The sequence below is a fragment of the Natator depressus genome, chromosome 7, assembly GCF_965152275.1.
Source record: "Natator depressus isolate rNatDep1 chromosome 7, rNatDep2.hap1, whole genome shotgun sequence".
Lineage (NCBI taxonomy): Eukaryota > Metazoa > Chordata > Testudines > Cheloniidae > Natator > Natator depressus.
Window position 1 is genome coordinate 40572745 of NC_134240.1, and position 12011 is coordinate 40584755.

Sequence of the window (12011 nt, forward strand, 5' to 3'; positions counted from 1 at the left end):
TCCGCTTTAGGTCATCCTGCCAGCTCTGCCTTCCTTGCACAAATCACACAACACATGGCATATAAATCACTGTAACAGTTCAATCTTTCCCCAACTTCCTGCTTGGGGACCACAAAACTTAAATTTCTGTGATTAACACGAGATGCTTTCCTCAAGAGGCCACATCTAGGCAACTACGTTTGTTTAGAGAACAAGAAATTTTGTGATTCCATGATTTACATTAATGAACCGTTGTATAACACTTTCCATCCCAAAAGACCCTTGCTTCACCAGCTATATGTATGGCACTGTGCATCATTGGGAGGGGAGAAAATAGTGGATTTTTTGCAACCCAGGTGAATGATGTCTCTTCAAAAAGTAGGCAAAGATCTTCACCGTCTACATTGTACACCTTTATTTGTAAAGTCTCATTCAAGAGGCTTGCATGTTCAGTGACACAGTTCTCCAAGGGCTCAAAATTATCACACCGGAATCTGGCCCTGTGGTCCTGGGGAGTCTAGTTATTTTGTAGTTGGATGATCAGACTATTCAGCAATTGCTACTGACTTTAAAAACTCTTGAATCACCCAAGCTACGTTTTCAAAGCACTGTTAACATTTTCAGTGTTTCCTTCCAGATGAACATCTTGCAAACATGCAAGCAAACACAGAGCGGTCTTGTTAAATAGTATGTTTATGAGACCAAATTGCGCTGGGTCATGCTGTTTTGGCAATTGGTCCTTTTTTCTGCACACCCTTATTTTGTGCTTCAGAATCTATGCATTCATTTAAACAAAGATCTCTTGGTCTTATGTTTAAGATAACCATTCAACATGGGAAAACAATTCCAACAGCTACAGTGATATCAGTCTGCAGCCTGAATCACCAGCACTGAGAGATATGAACTGGCCTATTGACACTGAAGCCTAATGATAACCTAATAATCAGAAATGTCAACTATTACATTGCAGACAGGAGAAACTATAGACCATATTATGAAGATCTGCACAATCTACTGAGAGTGGCATCCATGACCCAACAGTAGGAGACCAAGCAGTTTAGTGAGCACTTTAATACACTCCAGGGAGCAAAGTGCAGCATCCAAGCACCAAAGAGGACTCAAGTCTCAGAAACCCAGAGAGGCATCCAGCCACAACCAAAGGGAGCCAAAACCAAGGAGTCCAGCAAACCTTGCAGGATCTTATGAACTTCTGCACAATCCATTGAGAGTGCCTTCTCAAACTGGTAGGGCTCATTTTCTAGAAGGAGCTGAAGAGTAGTACTATTTACCCACACAGAATCTGATCCCTAGGTATATATTCCCCCCACCATCACCCAAATTCAAAGAACTATTCAAGTGCACATTTTGGGACACATTCTTTCCCCTACCCAAGTACATATAATTCTGGTCTGGAATAAAGGTGCTCTGAATGTGAGGAAGCCAAATAGTTGACCACTTTGACAGTGGCTACCTTTATAGTTTTTTCTATGCATTACTTTTTGATCATTACTCCTGAGAGAGGAGAGGAGATATACCTGCTAAGTTTATGAAAAGAGCATCATTACTAGGATTAATTTAAAGCTACCAACCATTCAAGCAATAATATATCCAAAGTGTAGAGATAAATTTTATTGAAATGCACTTTCAAACACAGGTATTTCAGTATCCTAACTAGGGAAGCTCTGTTGCAATTGAACAAAAGTATAAATTTTCATTTAATGTTTTATCAACTTAGGCTATATTAAATGACTTAGTTGTGACAAGTCACTGATTTTGGATTTATTCTTCAATATTCTTGCATTTGCCTTCTGAAAAGTGTTGATTAAAATATTTTATATATATTTTTAGATACACAAAAGAGCTCCAATTTACTTTTTTTTTTCGTAAAGGGACATAGCCTACCAAACCCACAGAGAAAAACAGTTCAGTGCCACATCTATGAACATTTAATGACTGCTTAGATGTACGTGTAACCTTAACAAAAATCAGAGAAGGGGGACCACTAGATGGAGCTACAAAATTCAAATACAAATGAACATCCTCCTCTTGTGGTAATTTTATTCACCTGCAATTTAGGAGCTTCAATTTTTTCCACTGCCAGGTAGACAGTATTTAGCTTTCAGAATGCATTACCATTCAGAGATCTCTGAAGAGAGGTTACTACATCTCACACTAAAAATTTGTTTGTTTTTAAATTTCCAATTGTCAAAGGATATAGTCATTTGTATTCAGAGCAGACTGCACTATTGGGTCATAAAAACAGATTGTTGTTTGATGCAACTGCTTGTGTTACCACCATGACAAAATATATTTGTCATCTCTGAGCTATACATAACTGTCGTTCTATCAATAAAGTATCATTTACTAGGAGATGACAAAGTAGACAGGACATAACTTTTGCTGCTAGCAGCATTCCCTACCCCAAAGCAGCACACTAAGCATCAGCAGTTTTGCTTAGATCTAAAAAAAATAAAAGCCAGTTACTACTTGCAAGTGGACAGTCCTTTAATTCATCTTTATGAGCCTAAAGTAAGCAAAATATATTTGATGACTAGTCTGAAAGAGGCATTAGGCTTGTGATCCTGGCATAGAGAAACAGCAGCCCTTTCTGGAAGGTCAGCAATACTACAGGGAAGCGTGCAGAAACTTCTCTTACCACAGGTTACTTCTGTGTGCAAAGGAAATAGGATACTAAAAAAAAAAAATTTTTTAACAGAAAAATGTATTCCCCTGATATACTCCTTTCTGCTAACTTTTCCCCTCAAATTTGAGGTGCTCAAATTTAGTTGCACTCAGTCTGTTTAGCAGTAGTTCAATAGGTATTTATAAATTAAATGTAAGGCCTGAGCAAATTTGTCTCTCAATTTCTCCCAACCTATGTTAATGGGGGCTACACAGGAAGAACATACTTAATCCTAAAAAGGGATTCATCAACAGAAACATAACATGCCTTTCCAAACTCAACCACAAGCAAGTATTTAAACAAGTTCCCCGTGATGTCTAGTGTCCTTAACCCTAATGAGTTTGAACATATCTACTGTCTCATGTTAGAATTATTCACCACTCTTACTATTCCAAGAATTTCACTCTATAAACAATATTAGACAGGTGAACGCATATTTCTAATTGCCATCTTAAGCATCTGCAAACTGACGACCTAATTCTCAAAGGCACATTGAACTCCTACCAAACGGTGCAATTTGCAGGTGCTGAGCATCTCTTGGGATCTGGTCCTGAGCCCCATACTCTGATAAGCACTATATTCACAAATAAAAAACAAACCAAAAAAAACCCACCACACAAAATAACAATCCACCCGCACAACACATCACAAAGCACAAACCTCATCATAGTTTTCGGCAGTTGGGATCACATTTAACCTTAATCTGGGTACCAAGAAAACTGTCACAAATCTTTGCTTCAGAGGAGCCTGAAGCCTGTTATCCTGAAAGAAAAGATTTCCCCAATTCTCATACAACCAGCTAGCCGACCTACCATGCAGTACATTCTTCAACATACCTCCCAGATGCAAAGAAGTTGTCCAGCATACACACTTTCAACCCACATGACAGGGAAGTAGCTCAGTGGACCACTCTGACAGGGAGTCTAATATTTACAAGGTCCTTGTGGAGTTATTCTCAAGCCCATTGCTTTGGGGATCTGTCTGCTTGCTGGTTTAGCATCTTGCCTATTCTTGATCAGAAGTCAGAGATCTGAAACCATCTAGAATTCTTTGCTTCCATGAAAGGGAAAGCAATCCCTTCCACTATTCAAGGTAGTTCAGGAAACAAGACTCTCAAAATGATCACAAGCCAACATTGTAGCCATGCGGGGTATTTTTTGTAGTTGTTTTTTAAGGCAATGAGAACTTACCTATTAAACAGAGTTAAAAAATAAGGCTTACACAAGGAGTCCAGTACTGTCATTAGCCATAGAAAAAACAACTTAGGATGACTAGGACTTTTTTTTTTTTTTTAAAGTCTTTTAGAGTGCAGCATCAGGGTCCACACCGACATTTAGTGTGGAGCAAGCTAGATTTACAGCCCAGCTTACCACAAACTAAGTGCTCATGTAGACAAGCCCATACACTATGTTTTTAAATTCAGCCATATTCAGGACTGAAACTTTCAGAATTAGACACTAGATGGTGCTATTAAACTATTTGAAACAAGCACCGATCCACATAAACACTGAGAAACATTCAAGGTCAACAGGCCCCAAAATATATCCTCCTTCTGGTATTTAAGAAGAGATCAGGACATGTTGGAATCCAAAAAAGACTGTAATATAAGAGCCACAAACACACTTGAAATCCTTACTGATAAATAGGGTGGTGTCAAAAATGTATATCGGGATATTTCTCTATTTCTAATTTTCATACTGCCTCCAGTCTTATAAGCCAGTGGAGAATAGAAAATGGCACATTATGTCTTCCTAGCAAGCATTCAGATATTTGATTGTTCTAAAAAGTGAAAAAATTAAGTTATTTTTTCTGTTAACGCTTCTCAGCATGACATTAAATATTTCAGCTATGAGCGGAGTACTATTTCCTTAACTCAACTTTATTTCAGACCTTTACACATTGACCAGGGAAATTTCTGTTTAAGATCCAGGACTCAACTGACCACAGGACTATCTGGAAAGGTACACCAATAGTTGTGTTAAAAATCCTTACGGTCTTTCATTGGCACATATATGTCTTTCTGAGACACTTCCTGCAGGCCAGTCTCAGGTCAGTAAAATGCATGGGGATACTTTGACTCACTTTGACTCAATGCAGTTCTGTTTGGGTCAGAAGATAAAGTATGCTGTATGCCAGCACTTGTTTCAATAACTCGAGATGGTGTGCTCTCTACACTATTTTGGGCTATAAATACAGTTACCTCCTGAATCAACCCTGCACTGAGAGAAACAAACCTAAAAATTCCACACAAGTATGAATAAAAGTATTTTTAAGACTTGGAGGTCTGACTGTACCTTCTCATCAGAAACCCTCATAGAACTCTCTTCTAGAGCACAAAACTAATATTTAAGTAATACTACTGAACAGTAACACCTAGGACTCCTTTAAAGATTCTGCCAAAGTGTTTCAGTCTTTAATATTAAAAAAGATGAAGTTCTGTTCAAGGGTAAAAGTCACCCAACTGGAAATGCCTGTTTCACCTTTAACAAATAGTCATCTGCTGCCGCCGCCACCACCACCGAGCATGAAACGCCAATACAAACACAAAACTTTGTCAAGCACAGAACAGACATTGTCATTAAGGGCCTTTATATAAAGATGGTATGTACAGGGACATTAGCTAGTGCAATGGTTGACACACTAGCCTTCCACTCATGCAGATTTGGACACAAAATCCTGCCTGGTTTGCAAATGAAAATCAATTTGGGGACTCACCCGAATTTCCTTCTAAAGGATACTCAATCTTAAATGTTTTGGGTTCTTTTGGGGAGCGGGGGGGGGGAATGTTTGGGTTTTTTTGTTTGTGGGGGGAGTTAGCTTTTTGGGGTTTTTTTTTTTTTTTTAAAAGAAGGCTTGCATCCCTAAAGACTAATTTTGCAGAAAACAGGATCTATGCTTCTATTTAATGTAGCTCAGAGGAAATGTGCTTAAAATCAAACAGATTTCACACTAAACTTCCATCTCTTCATGAACTGCTTTTCTGCCCTTCTCTTGAATCAAGACAATTCTTAGAAAAGTGACCAAGAAACAGAGCCCCCTGTTAATGGTGTAGCGAAACCATTCATCCACCCCTGTAGGAAATTCACCGAAGGAAAGAGAAATTCACATACAGCTGGCACACCTGAAATATACAGGGTTTGTATTTGCCACTGATCGTGTTTGGCACCAGTTCCCCTTGCCCTCCAGTTCTTTTAGAGTCTCTCCCCTAACTTTCCATTCTACATCTGCTAGCAGCAGAAGGAATTTTACTAGACTCTCTTTGAAACGTATGTATTGTTACAGGAGATAACAATTATAGTCTGTTTCACTTTAATTCCTAATTTAGTACTATTCAGTCACAGAAAGAAAGCCTAACTGTCTTATCTCAGTCGGGTCAGTAGGAAGAATGGAGCCAGATTTTAAATAAGTTGGTTCTTTAACCACAGATTTAATATTTATTCCTAGGCAAGGACAGAGAGAGCATGCTCTAAATTGTACAAGGCACTAAAGGTTTATGTCACTTGTAATATTTAATAAATTCAGCCATTGCAGGACAAAGTCAGTGGATACTTCCCTACCACAGATATAACACAGCATTCAAGCCCCCACTACAAGACAAGACAATTCCAGCAAAAAGTATGCTTGGCTTACACTCTGCTTCAGCAAGTATGACCTATCCCAGTCGCTCTCAACCTTTCCAGACCATTGTACGCGTTTCAGTTGTTTGATTTGTCTTGCATACCCCTAAGTTTCACCTCACTCAAAAACTACTTGCTTACAAAAAAGTAAAAATAAAATACATAAAAATACAAAAGTGTCACAGGACACTTACTGAAAAATTGCTTACTTCCTCAATTTTCCATATAATTATAAAATAAATCAACTGGAATATAAATATTATACTTACATTTCAATGTATACATATAGAGCAGTATAAACAAGTTACTGCATGAAATTTTAGTTTGTACTGGCTTCACTAGTGCTTTTTATGTAGCCTATTGTAAAACTAGACAAATATCTAGATGAGTTGATGTACCCCCCGGAAGACGCGTGGTTGAGAACCACAGCCCTACCCTATAGCAAACGTGCAGAGCATTTGGATGCTCATTCACTAGTTACCACTGGGACCTAAGTTTGTTTTAATGCTTTCAGGTGGTTTCTAGGCTTCCACTACTACCATGTACACCATGGGAGTCAGATCTCTGGAATGGCACTATCGGGAAAGAAGGAGTAGGAAAGGCTAACTCCAATGGCATCCTCCTCCTGAGCAAATGCGTAGAACATGGCCTGGTCATCATGAACACCCTCTTTAGACAAAGTGTGAAGTATAAGACCACCTGGAGACACCCTTGCTCTAGGCACTGGCACCTTCTGGAGCTATTGTTAGAGCGAGAGATCAGAAGGATGTCTGCATCATGAGGGCCATGCATGGAACTGATGACTGTTCGACAGACCATTGCCTTGTTAGATCAATCATGAATTTCCAGATCGCCTCAAGGCATCACAAGCATGCAAAAACAGTAGAAAAGAAATTCAATGTCAAGTCTCTTGAAGATATAGTGACTCCGGAGAAACTTCAGCAGTGTCTCCAAGAGAAGTTTGCCGCTATGACTACAGCTGATGATAATAATAAAAATCTCTAGAAGGGATTAAAGACTGCCATTCTCTCAGCATGTGCTGAGTCCATTGGTTATGTCACCCGCCATCCCCAAGAGTGGTTTGATGAGAACAATGCTGAGATTCAGTGCCTGCTTGACCAGAAAAGAAAAGCTCATTGCATGTGGCAAGATGACATATCACACCAGCAGAAGAGAGTCATACAAGCACTTCAAGGCTGAAGCCCAAAGGAAAATCTGTGGCATCAAAAATAAATGGTGGCAAGAAAATGCCAAGGAGATTGAGCTTTATGCTGATAAACATGACATGAGGAGTATCTTTCAGGCAATAAGGGCCATTTACGGCCCATGCTCCCATGGACCCACACCACTCCAAGCCCAAGACAGGTCAATGTATTTTAATGACAATGAAGCCATCAAAGCCAGATGGAAGGAGCATTTTGAGCTACTCTTGAACCACGAGTCAACTGTCTCTGATGCTACTATCAAATCTATACCTCAACAACATGAAAGAAAATCTCCTACAGACCCTCCCTCCCCTGAAGAAGTAACACGAGTCATTATGCAAACTAAGTACAAGGCAGCAAGGCCAGATGGCATAACAGCTAAAGACTCCAAGTTTGGAGGTGAAGAACTAATAAGGAAGCTCCACAAACTTTTTCTTCATATCTGGTATAATGAGAAGATTCCAAAAGACTTCAGAAACGCTAACATTGTTAAAATCTTTAAGAAAGGAGATAAGTCGGAGTGTGGAAACTATCAAGGCATTGCCTTTCCATCTACAGCAGGGAAAATTCTTGCCTGTATCCTCTTAAACCAATTACTTCCCCTTGCTAAGGAAATATTGCCAGAATCTCAGTGCGGTTTTAGATCATCCCGCGGAACAACTGACATCATCTTCATTGCCCACCAAATCCAGGAAAAATCTTGGTGAAGCCCTGTAGAAGGTGCTGGCCAGATTTGGCTGTCCTCCAAAATTTATCAAGGTCCTAAGGCTTCTCCATGATCAGATGACTGCCACAGTTCTCTGTAATGCCCTTGAGATGGAACCTTTCATCATCAAAACTGGGGTTAAGCAAGGATGCATTGTTACCCCAACACTGTTTTCCATCTATTTAGCAGTCATTTTGGTCCTCGTTAAAGATCATCTCCCCAATGCAGTTGACATTGAATATAGAATGGATGGGCGACTCTTTAATCTTCGACGTCGCCGCTCAAAGTCTTCAGGGCGTCCATTACTGACTTTCAGTATGCTGATGATTGTGTCATCCTCACACACACTGAGAATGACCTTCAGTCCATACTGGATTTTCTTGCACAAGCTTACCAAAGGCGAGGACTCTCACTCAAGAGTTTGGAAAGGTATCACCAACAATGCCTCCAGAAGATCCTTCACGTCAAGTGGCAAGATCACCGCACTAACACCAGCATTCTCGCTGAAGCCAATGTCACCAGCATTGAAGCAATGATCCTCATGCACCAACTTCGCTGGGCTGGACATTGCGTGCAGATGCCAGACTCTCACCTCCCAAAACAAGTCCTTTATTCTCAGCTCACCCATGGTCAGAGATCCCATGGTCGTCAGAGGAAACGCTACAAAGACACGCTGAAAGCATATTTTAAGAAAACTGATTTGGACATCACAAGCTGGGAAGTGCAAGCCACCAACCTATCCCAATGGCTCCATATCCTCCAGTGGCCCGCTTCGAGGAGAAGCGCCTTGCCCTCAAAGCTGAAAAGAGAGAGAGGAGGAAGGAAAAAGAAATAACTTTCTCTCAACAGGTTACTGGCCAGCCACAAAATGTCTGTACCTACTGCGGGCAAATCTGTGGTTCCAGGATCAGACTCCTGAGTCATCTCAGGACCCATATGTAAATCCATGGTAGAGATCATCCTCGAATCAAGAGATCGCCAATCAATTAATCACACCATGGGTAACTGTTAGAAATGCTGTTTGATCAGTCTCCAGCATCTTGTGTCTTGGGAACAGCTGGAAGAGAAGTGTCACTGAAATAGGTAGAAAAATTAAGAAATCCTTCGTGCATTTAACTGAAGGACTATGGACAGTGAGACACTGCATTACCATTATTAATATACTGGCATCTCGTCCTTATCCTCGGGCATAGGAGTCATATTTTCCTCCCATGGTCAGGTCAGAGCACCTCAAGAGGATTAGCTGTGGTTCATTCTTAAAGTCAAAGCAGAAATTAGTAATCTGCAATTCATTTTACCCATTTAATTTGACACTAAATATGTTTACTTTTACATGCAAGAGAAATCATTACGAGAGAACAGAAAAATTCTATAAAAACAACCCATGAGAAATTTAAGACCTGAAGGATAGGGGGAGTTCACATCAACTAAAAAACTACATCATCATTCATAATGAGCCTCGGACATAAATTTAACACTGAACTAAGTTTAGCTATATAATTCCACTTGTGAGTTTAACACCTGAAGGCCATTATGATGTTGCCCACAGTGTTAGCTGAATTTGGGAATCGTCAGCCATGCAGGATCTCTCTCCTTAGAGACACAAAGCAGGTGAAGTAATATCTTTTTTCTCTCCTTTGGAAATCTAGTAACTACCCTTGGCATTCCACCAGAGGGCTGATGAGCCATCCTAGTGATTTTCCAGGGAAGTCACAAGAAGCTGCCAAACGCCAGAGCCACAAAAGAAAAAACTGAAAAAGCACTAGATTCCCAGCATCTGAATTCAACCTAACAAAAGGGTTTCGGCTACAGCTATCTAGAGTTTGAATTGTTTGTCCTCTTGGAAACATCAAGGGAATTTTTTTCTGGGCTAGATACCCTTGCTTGTTAAAGAGACACAGAAAATCTTCAAGGCCATTCTGCAGACCTACAAAGTTTGAATGGTTTCAGAGTAGCAACCGTGTTAGTCTGCATCCGCAAAAAAACCAGGAGTACTTATGCTCTAATAAATTTGTTAGTCTCTAAGATGCCACAAGTACTCCTGTTTTGTTAAGTTTGAATGGAGTAGATCAGGTATGAGACTTCAGGGCCAGACTAGCAATGACCACTTCTTCTATTAATGTCCACTTTATATTTTTCTTTCGAAAGCTCTATTCAAGTCAACAAAGAGCAGGCAGATCATTAAATCTCTTGCCTAACACATTTTCACATTGTACCTGGAAATAAGCTCCAAGAGAAATAATAGGTGAGATGCTTAAACTGACCCATTTTCCATACTTCTGATTCAGTAGTGTAAAAGAAAACCTCTTGAGAAATCTAGGAAACATGTTCCTTGGAGGGGTTGGGGGGGAGAGAGGGAAAAATAATATCTCACTGTACAATTATAATAACCAGAGCATTTTAAAGAGATAATTTCTAATGGCATCAACAGCATGCTAAAACTACTTACCAGACAGTCTCCATGAACTCAGGATATAGAGTTTTATAGTCCTTGTCAAAGTCAATCCATCGTCCTAGTCTGGTAACGCTAATCTGTTAAAATATGAACATACAGCTTGAAAGGCAGCTTAAAACAAAGATCATGGTACATTTCCCAGATTTATCTCTTTGTAATAGCTTGTTGAAAAAGCAGCATGTTCTACCCCTATCAGTGAACCAAGCCCACAAAACAGTCAAGCCTGACAATGGTTCAGGGTAGAGCATTTTATCTAGCATGGAGTATGCCAAGAAAAGGTCATGGACACAGGCCTTTCCTTAAATCCAAAGCCATGCAATACAGAAGCATCTACTCACTGCAACTAAACTTAGAGATTGAGAGTGAATTGTAGCTAGTGAGGCAGATCTTTGCTCAGCATACAGCCAAATGATTCACCAGAAACTTTGCTTTGGCTGCACTAGTTATGTTTTTGATCATAACCACGTATTTGCTATGGCGATAGTCAAAAAGGGGAGAAGAACAGAGCTTCACAGTTCTCTCCATTTCTACACGGTTACTTAGTCTGAGAGCTCTGAACATTTATCTAAATCAGAGTTGGAAAAGCCATTGTGTAAATACTGTACAAAATTATTTCAGGACCAGCTGCCTTCTCTGGCCTCTCTATACTAGGAAGCCACATTGCTAAAGCCACAAGGACTCTGACAAGTCTTTGCTTCACATCTACTCACATAGAGCACATAAGTCAATTAATGAGTAAGTTACATGAACATTATGCTTCACTTTGATAAGCGATATCCTTTCGTTGGGTGGGTAACTATGCGCTGTGCCATCTTTGCAACATGACCAAAAACAGGGTAGACCTTTCCTGATATTGATATATGTTGGTACAGTAAGAGTCAAACTACATTTATTCCTGCAATCAAGTAGATGCACATCTACAAAGATTCACCATCACAAGCAAGCTACATGCACAAAAAATGCTGACAAGTTTTGTGGGTACAAACTGACCAAAATTTGTAATGTACGCCCAATGTTCTTGGTCAATGTTTTATTGAAGTTAAAATCTTAGTCCTTTTCAGATTTAACTTTTATTCACATTGAAACAGTGGATCTCAATTTGAGATTTTGCTCTCTCTGAATTCCCTTTGATGTCACCACACAGTGACATCTGGACATTGCGATTTAACAGTGCGTCATCAAGACAATGCCATGCAATTTCACAACCCCTTGCCTCAATTCTTTGACTTGTTCTGAAATGCAGATGCCACGACCCACCGCCTGGGGAGTAGGGACTCTGGCAGCTTAAGTACTTTATCTCAGTACTGTGACATGCAGAAGGCAGTGTTGGGACTGCTGCGGTCATCCGTCAACACTGTTAGCGCTG

At 39.9% G+C, this 12011-nt stretch overlaps 1 protein-coding gene across 3 annotated transcripts in view; it reads right to left on the bottom strand.

The window, feature by feature from the left end:
* Positions 1-12011, bottom strand: part of IARS1 (isoleucyl-tRNA synthetase 1) — a 225591-nt gene that overhangs the window by 158627 nt on the left and 54953 nt on the right. For all 3 annotated transcript variants that reach the window (XM_074958200.1, XM_074958198.1, XM_074958201.1), the window contains exon 7: positions 10640-10722. In XM_074958200.1, coding sequence (XP_074814301.1) covers positions 10640-10722 — 83 coding nt within the window. The remainder of the gene's footprint in view (positions 1-10639; positions 10723-12011) is intronic.